At 39.8% G+C, this 13600-nt stretch overlaps 1 protein-coding gene across 17 annotated transcripts in view; it reads right to left on the bottom strand.

The window, feature by feature from the left end:
- C2CD5 (C2 calcium dependent domain containing 5) overlaps window positions 1-11910 on the bottom strand; it is a 56910-nt gene extending 45000 nt beyond the window's left edge. For 8 of the 17 annotated variants that reach the window (XM_062491752.1, XM_062491748.1, XM_062491751.1 and 5 more), the window contains exons 1-7: window positions 11821-11910; window positions 8581-8667; window positions 6871-7042; window positions 4778-4873; window positions 4118-4273; window positions 1741-1939; window positions 121-245 (exon numbers count right to left, since the gene is read on the bottom strand). In XM_062491752.1, the coding sequence (XP_062347736.1) occupies window positions 121-245; window positions 1741-1939; window positions 4118-4273; window positions 4778-4873; window positions 6871-7042; window positions 8581-8667; window positions 11821-11910 (925 nt within the window). Of the gene's footprint in view, window positions 1-120; window positions 246-1740; window positions 1940-4117; window positions 4274-4777; window positions 4874-6870; window positions 7043-8580; window positions 8668-11820 lie in introns of those variants that run through there. The other 9 variants (XM_062491745.1, XM_062491746.1, XM_062491747.1 and 6 more) reach the window with 3 other exon arrangements.
- Window positions 11911-13600: the final 1690 nt, after the last annotated feature.

Here is a 13600-nt window from a genome sequence, read left to right as displayed (position 1 = left end):
GAGGAAATGAGGGAAGAAAGATGGGTGGTACCTGCCTACACTGCCTGCCTGCCTGCCCTTTTGGACCACTGTGCCTGTGGGCTGCCTCTCCCCAACTTTGGAGTGTGAGCAGTCTCATACCAGTGTAGATGAGAGTGGGAACAGACACAGAGAAGTTCTGAGTAAGTCGTGAGCCAGTAGCAGTGTGAATTGGGCTGTTGTGAGTCGAGCGGCATCCATGGCTTGGCGGATGAACCAGCGGAGACCTGAGAGAGTTTGCAGCCAAGGTGGAAGAAAAGAAAACAATACATACAAACAGGTTGCAAAGTTATGTTATCAATGATTTCAGGGAAGTTTAGCTAGAGGAGATCTCTTACTCTAAGCAGACTCTAAGAATTTCAATTCCTAGCATGCAAGAGTCCAGATGAAATAAAAGGAGGGAAAGGAACAGCTTAAGCACTTGCTTGCATCCATGATTTTTGGCAACAGGCCATTAAGTTAGTAAAGCCAAGAATAAGAAGAATCAAATTAGTTGATTTTGCTGCCTTAGAGAAACAGTCCCATTTTTTGAACTGAGAAAATATCCATCACCAAGCTGAACATGGATAACTTGAGAGGTGGAATTTCCACACTTTGCTGCAGAGTGAAAGCCACTGGTTTATTTATGGGTGCTTTTTAAGTTGCTAATTACCAGGTCTGCCTTTTTTTGCTTTAAACACCACGCTGTTGTTCTATGCTGCACTGTATCGAGAAGTTCTTTTAAAGGCATTTTTTTAAAATCAAGACAAGAGTCAAACAAGCTATGCCACAAAATAGAAACCAGTAATTTTTAAAGGTCAGTTCATATTTTGCAAAATTTTGCAGAGCAATTGATGCCTGCACAACAAACATGCCTCATCTCTATTGCAGAGACACAACAGTTCAAGTTAATGAAAATGGCTACTTCAATTAATACATCTAGAAATATAGGATATCTAATACACTTCTTGGTGCAATTTTTCCTTCCTGGATTGCTCTACCAAAGAGAAAACAACTAATTTATCCATGCAAAAAAAGTAGCAACAGTTGCAAGAAGACCACAAGTATATTTCTATTAATTTGTATGCATATCAAAATATTGCAGTCAAACAGTTTGGTGCTGCAGTACATAAGAAAAAAAAAAAAACCACAAAATTCTACTTCTCATTGTAAAAAGATTTCTCTGCAAGTTCACTGTCTTGCCATAGTCCTACTTGTTTTGCCACAGTCCTACTTGCTTTACAACAGTGAAAAGCAAAGCACACAATAGAAGATGAGATCTATTTGGGGTCATTGTCTAAATCATTGACAGAACCATCAGAATTCAAAATTTATCTTCTCTTATATGCTCATAAACATTTAAACTTGAAGCAAAGGTATTTTGTGAGAAGTCCTCACAAAAATGTTCATTGCACAAACACAGCATCAAAGCAGAACTAATTGTAGCTAAACTGGTGGATTACAAGCCAAGGATATGTAGTACTATTACTAAATAAAGACAAAGAAAGTCATCTTAAGTAAGAATTACCACTCCAGCTTGTACTGAAATAACAAGTCATCCAACCTAAAACATATCAGAATTGTGGAATATAAAACTTGGTTGCAGACAAATAAAACTACAAAAGAAAAATAAATTCTGGGGAAAAAAAAAAAAAAAAATCACACCAGTTATGAAAAACTGAATGAGTATGAAAAGAAGAGAGGTGAAACTTGTTTCCCTACAAGCTATTAGTTCATACTTACTCCTTCATTTCTTTGGATGGGGAGTTACATGCAGGTAAAAACGCTGATGTGTTACTTAATTTATCCAATGTGCAGGCTGTTCCTATGGCTCTCACTACGAGTCCAGACTCTCCCTCCAAATCAAAACACTGCAAATAGCCAACAACAGCATTTCCTCTCATTTCAAGCACCTTCAAGCCAATCTTCCTTTGCAATTCACCTAAAAAACAAAAGGTAAAGAGCTCGTAGTTGCAATGAACTTCTATTCTCTTCTGTGGTCTTTGACTTCTGCTTTTGGAGTGCCAGCCAAGTCAGCAGAACAGGTAATAAATGCAAGCCTACAAAGCTAGGCCAAGGAGCCAGTCACAACTTCTGTCTCCTACAACATTGTGTGATACCAACAACTTACACAGCTTTTTTTCTTTTTTTCTCCAAATTCATTCTGATTGCCAAAACTTCTCATTTCAGAGGTTTTTCAGTTTTTTTTCCTGCCAGTCTTTATTTTCAGTAGGCTTTTAAAATCTTTTTTCTACTTTTTCAGAGAGAGAGAGAGATCAAGATGTGTTCTGGAACTCACACAAGTTTCCAAATACTTCATATAGTTCAAAACAATGCAACATCTTTGAAATCTGTATGAACAGGCATCTATAATTTCTTCATTTACCAATAAGCATATTTTAACTTAATTTCTACTTTTTGCCCCTCTACTGCAAATCAAACACCACTGCTTCTATTAACTGCACACAAGGACTATAAAGAAACTACTGTCTGCCACTGATGGCTTTTTTAGGAGGACATCATTAAAAAATTGTTCTATGTAGCTGGATTGCCTTGGTAATAACTAAGGTGGAAAATATCATCTCTTCTTATGAAAATGAAAGATTTCCAAAATCCTCCGTTAACAAACTGAAAAATCCTCACTGTCCCAAAGGATGACCTACCAGTCCTAATGTCACTGCTGCTGAGAAATCATGTGGAATGGTTTCATGGTCACAGAATCACAGAATTTCCAGAGTGGGAAGGAAGCCACAAGGATCATTTAAGTCCAACTCCTGGCTCTAGTTTCTACTGCTTTCTTGAAGTGTGACTCTGAAATTACCAGCACAGGTTACTATGGTAAACTTCTTAACTGAAACCATGCCTGTACCAGTCTTGAAAAAACTCTAGGGTTGAGACAGAGTATGAAAGTTGCTTTTTAACTTAACACATAATGACAAAGATCTGTGAAACAGCCTGGCTCACTCTCAGAATTTAGAGATTTCTTCAAGATTCTTTATGTGTGACCACCAATAACAGTATCACAATATCACACATTTTATTACAAGAGATAAAACAGTATTACTGTGAGTTCTTTTGGATTTTTATCCTCCTATCTAGGCCATGAATAATATCTAGCAGAATACTTTATCCACCTGCACTATTTATGCATGTCAAGAAATACGCAAATGTGAATTCTGTAAACTAGTATGGGGGCGATATTAAAAAGATGTCTTCATGTTAGTTATGACAACAGCTTATTTCACTTTTTCCCTTACAGTGTGCTGGCCTTCCCAATGGAGGTACATCTCCATAATCTTTTCTATTGCCCCATTTACTGAAGATCTTAAGGGCACCTTCCACTAGACCAAGTGGCTCAGAGCCCCATCCAACCTGGCCTTGAACTCTTCCAGGGATGAGGCAGCCACAGCTTCTCTGGGTAACTGTGCCAGGACCTCCCCACCCTCACAGGGAAGAATTTCATCCCAATATCCAATCTAAACCTATTCTCTTTCAGTTTTAAGCCATTCCCCTTGTCCTATCACTCCAGGCCCTTGCAAATAGTCCCTCTCCATATTTCTTATAGCTCCTTTCAGGCACTGGAAGGCCACCAAAGTCACCCCAAAGCACTCTCTTCTCTAGGCTGAATAATCCCAATTCTTTGCTCACAGGAGATGCTTGAAAAACAATGAACCAAGCCAGACTTCAAAGAGGTGGGATGAGTACCATAAGTACTGATGCACACCGTATCTGAAAAAGTGTGTATTTGTTCATATTCTTCAAAAAGTTCAAAGAGGGTGAAGTTCATTACTTTAATTGTTTGAGTCAAAATTCTGGTGATATTCTTAACCCACGTGAGGAGTATCTTCAAAAAAGTTTCACATGTTTTTTTTGACCTTGCTAAAAGCAACCAAAAAATTAGGCAGCAGCATGGCCTCACTAAGAAGTGAAAAAAATAAATATCAGTCACACTGTCCATAAGTTAGAAATCCACAATCCACAGAAACAGAAGACACTGTGAACTGAAAAAAATCAACATAATTAACAACAAAACTCATATGCAATCTTAGGCAAGGCACTTTTTAAAATCCTGAACACTTTTAGAAGTAGCAATAACCATTAGAGCCCACACGTTTAATACCTGACATGAGTGAAATGAGTCTTTGCCGAGCCTCATTCGATGCCCTGGGAGTACGGATTCTGTCTATCCACTGGTACTCTGGGTCCTCATTAACTACAAGTTCTTCCACAAACCCGTGAATAATTACTGCTCTGTAACACTTAGGAATAGATGTAGCTGTTAAAAAAAATATACATATAAAAGATGTAAGAGATAGGTCTATGAGACAAGGATAGCAAGAAAAACATAAGATTATACACAAAAGAGATTTCAGAAAGCTTTCCAGACAACTTTCTGTGAAAATGTGGACATACCCAGGAAGTTTTGCTCATGATACCATGGAACCCTGATAAATGTCCAGTGTACCAGTTACAGCATGTACCATTATGAAACCTTTTCACTTTGTACCTCTTTAAAAGGATATGGACCCAAAATAAGACCATGTGTGTATGCACAAGCACTGAAATACAATTTATGGACAATAAAAAATCCCACCATTTAATTACATTGTTTTGAAACATGAACAATAAAGACATGTTAAAAAAAAAAAATTTGTGTCAATGTTGTCTCCACTAGGCTTATGCAGTGAGCTGGTAAGAGAAGGGAGACCAACAGAAGAGGAAAAGAAAGGGAAGGAAGGAAAAAGTCTTTCATTCAAATAAACTTTTTTCCTCTACTTACTGCAAAAAAATTTGACTCCACAGGATGATTGCCTAAATCTGTTTAAATCATTGAAGAGATCTACTTTCACCACCACATTTATCTCCCCACGTATACCTATCAATAAAAAAACAAGAAATACCACAAGGTATAACAATATAACTGTATCAATACAAAACTAGACCCATAAATTATTTCCTATTATTAGTGATTAATGCCAGAGGAGCAGGAAGCCATATCTTTGCCTCTCAGGTCTGCTGCAAAGACACTGACTTAGAGGAAGTTTCTAGTTCTGCCAAGCCTTTGAGGCTGAAGACATGAAAACAACACTCCTCAAATGCTTATTTGCACCAAACAGAACTTCACAAGAAAGATGGGACTGGGGAAAGAGAAGCCATCAGCCTCTTGATGCTGCAGTGGCCTATGCTGCAGGGTGGCCTCTCTGCTGAATTTCCTCCCTGAAACAATTTCAAAATTGCAGTAAAGCTCCTCTCTGAAGATCAACCCAAAGAGAAAGATTTATGGTTCTTTCTAGGACCAGGAAGTGGCACAGGAAGCGTTTGCAAAATACTTTAACTGTGACAAGAAACATATAAAAAATAAGGTATTATAGGCCTATTAGACAAAGCTTAATTTTCAATTATGATTAAACCTTACTAGAAATGGACTATTTTCTAACACAGAACCATTCCTTTTTGACTTCTCTACTTTCCTGTTCTGAGCTTTTTCTTCTTTTTCCCCAGCCAGTAACAAAATCATTTCACATATTATAGGTTCTGACATATTGAGGACTAAACTTCTTGATGAGTCTGATCTCTAGTGTCTTCAGAAGCCTTTATCACATCACTATATGACACTGAAACAGCAGCACTGGATTTGTTGTTCAACTCAAATATTACTGCAATAAAATCAGCCACATCTCCCTTCCAAAATGCCAGCAGAAAGAAACCTTCAGTTATTATAACAGAAAACGCCTCAGTTTTACATATTTTCACAAACAATCATGTTGAGGTTTAAGAAAAATATTAAATACAACCTTATGAACATTATATTTATTATTTTTTAAGGCAGCATCAATTAATGTTTGCCAAGAATCAAGATAATAGCTGTCTCGGGCTATGAGCATAAAAATAGAATTCCAATTTAAATTAAATAGAAAAAAGTTGTGAAATACCAACATATCTGGAAAAAATATAGAGAAGTGTAACTCTCTCTAGCTTACCAGCTATACACATCTTGAAACAAGTGTTCACATCATTTAGCTTCAGAAGAAAGTGTGTGATAGAAAAATGTGCATAGGATAAAAAAATAATATAAAAAAACACATGCAGTATTTCTCAATATTTCTGTTTGCTATAATTGGTGTAAAAGCAAAAAATACTTTGCATCAGTTATGATGAGCATCTGGTAAACACCATTAATTATTTCCCAACAATGATTTACAATTAGCTTTTAACACTGTTAGGTCATTTAATTCACCCTGAATAATGAACGAGGGGGATAATGGCAGCCACAGACATGTTCTGCACTAAGGTATTCATGCAGCAAGTTTATTGCTTTAAACTAACATTAGCTCTCTGAGACAAAAGCTGTTTCATTAAAATCAAAAGCAAAAATATCATTAACTTTACTCTGTCATAGCTTCGAGACATTCTGATAAAATCCACCTGGCACTGAGAGCACTTACTTTCAACACCATGAAATTCCTTTTTCCTGCAGTTATCTCACATCTTGTCCCTTCATCTCAATTGAAGTTTATCCCAAATCCCAGGAAGGCACACTTCAAGTAACTCCAGTAAAATTACACTTGTTCAGCAAACGTGGTAAATGGACAGCTATGTCTGAGTCTTTTTTTTTTTAAATCTGAAATTTGCAGTAACTAGTGAAGATTTTTTCCACTTGTCACGAGTCCTGTGGAAGGCATTCTGCCAAGCACTGGCATTTATGCCTATGCCAGAAATTCTCTCATGTCAGAAAATAAGGGGAAAAAAAGCCAAGAAAGTAGTTTTCCAACTCCAAAGCTGAAGTTATTACAGATTTCTGAAGACAGCTTACAAGATTATAAGAAGCAGATTACATTTCGAACAAGACTGTTTTAAATTAGCAAATCTTACCATGAATGGTATCATAAATTGGAAACCATCCTGAAATAACTGTGGCTGCTTCACTATAGAGCAGAGGATCAATATCTATGTACACTTTGCCAATGGCATCATTGGCACTGTATGTATCATGATCAAGAACTGTTATTTGGAGAGGCTCATCCTGGAGCTCTTCATCATCTACCTGGAAAACAAATATTAACATGGAATCTGAGTATTTAAAAATGTGCAGGGAAACACTGCTGAAAAACAAACACAGAAGAGAGTTAGTTATGAACAGTGACCTGACACAGATTAAATCTGTAATTTCAGTTTCCTGAAGCTAAACAACACATCCACTCATTTTGATTTTATCCTTCAGAGACTGGTGAGATCCTGAAACAGAGGTACCACTGGGAGAAGAACAGAAAAGCAAGATTACAATGATTATTCATTTTAAAATCCCACAGTATTTTAAATCACACTTCCTAGATGGGATGGGAAGGGAAGGGAAGGGAAGGGAAGGGAAGGGAAGGGAAGGGAAGGGAAGGGAAGGGAAGGGAAGGGAAGGGAAGGGAAGGGAAGGGAAGGGAAGGGAAGGGAAGGGAAGGGAAGGGAAGGGAAGGGAAGGGAAGGGAAGGGAAGGGAAGGGAAGGGAAGGGAAGGGAAGGGAAGGGAAGGGACCTCAGAAGGCTATAACACTCTGAAGTTAAGATTATGGTATTTTCATCACTGGTCAGTGTCTTAAAAGAAGATATTTTAAACAGTCTGCAGTAAAAAAAAAAAAAAAAAAAAATCAGTATTTCTACATATGTAATTTCCTAAACAAATGCAATAACCCATCTACAGATAACAAGTATTTTCTTTTAGGACCAGGACAGACATTTCACAGCTTTTTGTGTTCAGTGTCACAAACCAAGAATTAAGTTTGCTAACTGCAATGGGATGACTCATATAAGAGTTTGCAGAATGGTGATATTGACTTAGAGCACGGTAAATGAACCAGAACTACACATTTAAGTGCTTCAATAATTAATTTATTCTAAACATAATCCTCATTTTTTAAGTAGTAAAAAAATGTACTAACTAAAAAGAAACATGTAAACACTTGTTCAGGGCATATGTCAAAGAACATCAACAAATTAGATCCTGGAAAGCAACAAGCAATTAGAGGAAAATGCTGAGTGCCCTCATTATTACATAAGGAAAAGGGAAGAGAAAGTCTCCAATAATTCTTGTTCAAGCTCTTTGTTATCTTACCATAGGAATTTTCCATTTTCTCCTTTAAAAAATGCATTATCTTTGCAACCAAATGTAAGACTTCAAATACCAACTAATTTTCCTTGCTCAAAAAAAAAAAAAAATCTACAAGAATACCTGTACTTTCATATATATGTATTTATTTATACATACTTGTACTGATAACTGTACTGAAAAAGCCTAACCCCTGCTACATTTCCCTCACCTTCACTGCAGTATTCTCTTTTCTAACAGAACAACATATAAGTTGGATTCAACCCGGCAAGCTTTTATCTTCACAAACACTCCTAAAAAGCCAATGAGACATCCTTAGCAAACAAGATCTGACTGGAGCTGGGTTTGCTGAAAAGGGTTTGTGCATTTAAACACAAAAACACTTCAGTGCTCAAAACTCATTTTCTGCTCGAAATGCAATTATGTAATTAAGGGCAGCTAAACCAAAGTGTCTATATAGTTACAGGCAAACTTTTAAAAAATACTTACTTCGAATTTGAACCACTCAGAATTCCACTGAGGATTAAGTGATTTGGGATACACATCTGTCTTAAATGTTGTATTTCCAAATTTCACCTAAAAATACAAACATTAAATTATCAATTACAAATATTAATAAAATAATTTTGAAACTCATTTGACAAATGCAAATAATTTCAAATACATATTTCAACAAATCATCTTCTTTTAATTTAATGGCTTTTTAAATCAATTTACATATGTCAGTATCCATGTATCAATGACATTTCCAATCAATCTTTCTCTCATCCTACCATACTACTAAAATTGTTTCTTTTCCTCCTCAATCATTTGAGAGGCAAAAACATCACTCACCAATACACTGGCTATTCAAAGTTATACTTTGCATACTCTCCTTGCCTTCTATAAGGAAAAATATTCTAAATGTTGATAGTTTGTGACCGATTACTCTTCTCTCTGGGATTTCTCAATGAGCTTCACAGACAATTGATTAAATAAATATAAAACCAAACTGGATTTAAAATATATAGAAAGAGAACTACTAAAATTTAAATATTTTCCATACTTTTATTGCTTATTGCATCTTCAACCACATAATAACCCACTTCAGCAGTATCCATATGGTCTCCACAGGCATCTATTTCAGGTTAAGCCTATTTGGGGTTTGCGGGGGTTTCTCGCTGGCTTTTTTAAAGTGAAACTCAATTTTTGTGATGCTCCATACATCAGGAAGGCACACAGCACCATGTAAGAGCCTTTATTTCACTGCAACTTTCATTTCAAATCATTTACAAACACTTGCAGTTCTCTGAATGCTGCCTTTCAAAAAAATGTGCACTTCACTTCATACCAAGTACTTACAAATATTAAAAGTTACATTTTTAAATTCATTCAAGATTCTTAAGGAAAACAATGAGTAGGCTGATAGAAAAGAACTGCTGGAGCTACAGGTGTGTCTATTTTGACAGCTTTTATCTTTTAAAAGACTAAATGCATTTTGGAAACTAAATTTAGGCCTGGATTTGAAAACTGTATAGTAATTACTCTAACACTTTTGCTCAAGACAGTGTTAAGTGACTGCTTTGTACATTTCAATAATATAGTGATTGGTTTGCACAGGTGTAAATCCCAACTCTGAAAAGATTTTGCACTTGCTTATGTAAAATACAGTGATGTTAGCACTGGCTGTAAGGGAGCTACCAATTAAATACCAGTTCTGACTCCAGAAGCTGCCAAGATGCAACAGTCCTGAGCTCCACCCAACCTATTTTAACACCTTATCTTGGGAGTAAATCAGCTCCCTTAGAGCCCCAGGCAGTTATAACTGAATTTCCCCAGTACTCCAGCTAGTTCATTGAAGCTTGTAGAGATAATAAAACACCACACCACCGTTCACTGTGCAAAGTTAAAAGCACATTTATGGAAGAAATTGTAACAAAATATTCTGAGTTGGGATAAGGATCATTGTACTCAAGCTAGTGAAGTCCAAGTTTTGCATAACATGAGCCAAGTAAGAGCTCTTAAGTCTCTTCACATTTTCTTTTCTAGTTCCAAGTTTATTTTACAATAGTAAGAAGGAAGTTTAAGGTTAGTAAACAACTAAAACCTTAACATCTGCTTTTCATTTTTATTTAAGGAAAAATACATTTCAGCAATCTCACAGAAAACAAAACAACAATTTCAAGCTCAATTTATTTTGAAATAAATCTCACCTGCTGTATTGCCTACTCCTCACATGGAAAGGGAAGTTATTTCACACTCTTCCTACGTAACAATCCTAAAAGCAAGCCCCCCATCTGTGTATTTCTGTACCCTGATTTGTGCCAAGACACTCATGGAAATGCAAGTTAACCCAGCCAAGCAAACTGATCTTGATGAAATTTTTTATCCTCCTGTTTTGCTATGCTAGTATTTTACTATATGAATTTCAAAAGTCTACTTTGCTACACCAACAGTAAGGTCGGGAACAAGCAACCCACAAAAGAGGAGAGCTCTTTTTCCTAACACAGAGTAAAAACAGGCCAAATGAAACTCCGTGAACTGTATTTCCTTGTCCTGTTTTCCCTGTCTCCTAGTTGCAAGCATCAGAGTTATTGTAATTTTAAACTGGATTAACAGGCAGCCTACAAGAGAAGCTTTTCAAAATTAAAACCTGACTGGTGGAACAGCTGACAAAACAGTGAAACACTGTTTCATGTAATAAAATGAAATTATGTACTATTTCAGCTCCACTGAAAAGCTGAAATACATCTTAACTTTATTACCAACTTACCCTCCCATTAAGCAATGCCCCGAGAGTCTAACCAAATTTTTAAGCACCAAATTAATCAAGATTTATATCCCCAAAAACTATTTTTATATTAATATTGTCATGTTTTTCAGTGTATGCAGGTCTAGAAAGGCATTCTGTCTTCCTACTTTAATCAACCCCTAATTTGTGCTACACCTCAATCACTATTTGTGATACAAGACACACGTTTTCATAGCACATCATCTTTAAATAGCTCTGATTTTTATGAGAGCATGATTCCTGAATCTATGGAATGCTTCTGAAATGTTCTAAGTCAACCATATTGGATAAAAAAACAGATCAAAAAATATAAGAATCGTGTAACAGAAATCATAACAAGGCTTGGACTGGAAGGGACCTTAAAGTCCATCTCATTCAAACCCCTCTGCCATAGGCAGGGATGTCATCCACTGAATCACGTTGCTCAGAGCTCCATCCAACCTGGACCTTAAACAGTTCCATTTATTTTGCACTTCAACTTATTTTACAATCCTTTCCTGACAAAGACCCTACATACTGCCTGTAACACGACTGCAAAGAAGGTTGAAGCTGGATACCCTGGATGCAATAAAGTGATTTAAACACACAAATAATATTAGGTATTTGTTGACTAAAAGCTCCCTTTTAAAAGATTTTAGTATTTCAAATATTTTAAAAGGAAATATTAATACTCGTCTTAAAAAAGACCACACCAAGGCACTGAGCTCCACGTCCAGCCCTAAACACCTCCAGGGACGGCGACTCCACCGCCCCGCTGCGCAGCCCGTTCCAGTGTCCGATCACCCCCTCCATGCAGCCGCTCCTACTGATGTCCCACCCAGCCCCTTCCCGGAGCAGCTCCGGGCACTCTCCCCTCGTCCCGCCGCTGGTTCCCGGCAGCCCCGAGGCGCCGGACGGGCCCGGCAGGTGCCTCCGCCGCGCGGGCCCGGCGCGCCCAGCCCGCTCCCCCCGCCACCAACCTCCACGAAGGCGTCAGTCAGGTCGCTGGCGCGGTCCATCACCGGCAAATGGCGCCCCGCCACGATCTTGACCTTCAGCTTCCCCGGCATCTTCTTTCTTCCTCCCTCCCCTCCTCCTCCTCCTCCCGCGGCTGCAGGGACAGCGCGACCGCGCCTGTGCCATGGACCGGCGGGCGCGGCGGCTGCGCATGCGCGGGGATCCGCGGCCGCCCCGCCCTCGGAGCGGGGAGCGGGAAAGGAGTCGCAGGATCGGGGAATGGTAATTAGGACTGGAAGGGAGCGCGGGAGGTCACCCGGTCCAACCTCCCTGCCCAGGCACGGTCACCCAGAGCAGGTGACGTAGAAACGTGTTCAAGGGGATTTGGACTTTCTCCAGTGAGGGAGACTCCATGCTCTCCCCGGGCAGCTGTTCCAGGGCTCTGCCACCTTCAGTATAAAGAATCGTTTCCTCACTTTAAGATTAAACTACTTCATAGCCATTGTTCCTTGTTCTATCGCTGGACACCACTGAAAAGCCTGGCACTGTCCTCTTGGCACCGATTGCAAATATTTATATGCATTAATGAGACCCCCTCTCAGTCTTCTCCAGAATGAAGAGGCCCAGCTCTCACAGTCCTTTCTCATTAGTGATGCCCCGGACCACTCATCATCTTTATTCCCCTCCGCAGGACCTTCTCCAGTATCTCCTTGTTTTTCTTGCCCTGAGGAGCACAGAACGGCACACAGCACTCCAGATGCGGCCTCAGCAGGGCCGAGTAGAGGGGCAGGATCTCGTCCCTTGACCTGCTGGCCACACTTCCCGACGGATGCCGCTGGTCTTCCTGGCTGCCAGGACACACCGCTGTCTCGTGGTCAGTCTGCCACCCAGCAGGACTCCCAGGTCCTTCCCGCAGAGCTGCTCTCCAGCAGACCACCCCCAGCCTGTGCTGATATTTGGGGTTGTCTGTCTGTCCGTGCCTCTCTCCCCGGGTCCGGACCCTAAACCTGGCCTTACCAAAGCCCCGTATCGCCCCTGCCAAGCTCCAAGATGGCGCCCGCGGCTTCGGGACGCCGCTGTTAAAAGTCGAGCGGCTCCTCCTCGATGGGCTCGGCAGTGCGGCGCTGCCCAGCCCAGCCTGAGCGCCGAGTCATCGATGCCTGGGAGTTACGGTCCCGGCAGCGGTGGGATGGACCGGGTTCGCATTCCGCATCCCGGCTTGCGTCCGCTGGAGTAGCCTCCGGATGCTCTGCCTTCCAGAGAAAGGAGCTGATGCACCCTCGGGGTCCTCTGCGTTCCCAAGGAAGGCGTTGTTCCCATAAATACCAGTTAAAAGGGAGCCTGGGGCGCGCGTGCATCCCCAGACACTCGGTGGGAGTGTCCTGTAAAGGGTTTAAATACAACACCCCCAACCCCCCTCCCCGTGGGTTTCACTTTGTTTTCTTAATCGAAAGACAAATATTTACAGCATTTGAAGGATTATGAATAGATTAAATGGAATTTTTTTATCAGAAATAGGATTTGATATGGTTCTTGCAACCAGGTTGTAACTTTCTGATGCCTGAAAAAGCTATTTGTTCAGGGAATAGCACTGTAGGAGCTTGGCAAAAAAAGCAAAGGAGCAGGGCCAGGAGTTGGATTGGGTGTGCTCCTACAAGTGGGGTTATGGAGATCCTGTGGGATGTGCTGTGCTGCTGGAGTGGTCAGCAGCAGGCATGTAAAAGAACCCTTGTGTTTTGGTCAAGCACTCACCAGGTGTTGAGCCAAATAGTAGATCTGCTGGGATTATTTCCCTTCTTTCTA

The sequence above is a fragment of the Cinclus cinclus genome, chromosome 4 (assembly GCF_963662255.1).
Source record: "Cinclus cinclus chromosome 4, bCinCin1.1, whole genome shotgun sequence".
Taxonomy (NCBI): Eukaryota; Metazoa; Chordata; class Aves; order Passeriformes; family Cinclidae; genus Cinclus; species Cinclus cinclus.
The sequence above is the reverse complement of the archived record's forward strand: the minus strand, read 5'-3'. Positions and strand labels throughout refer to the sequence as shown.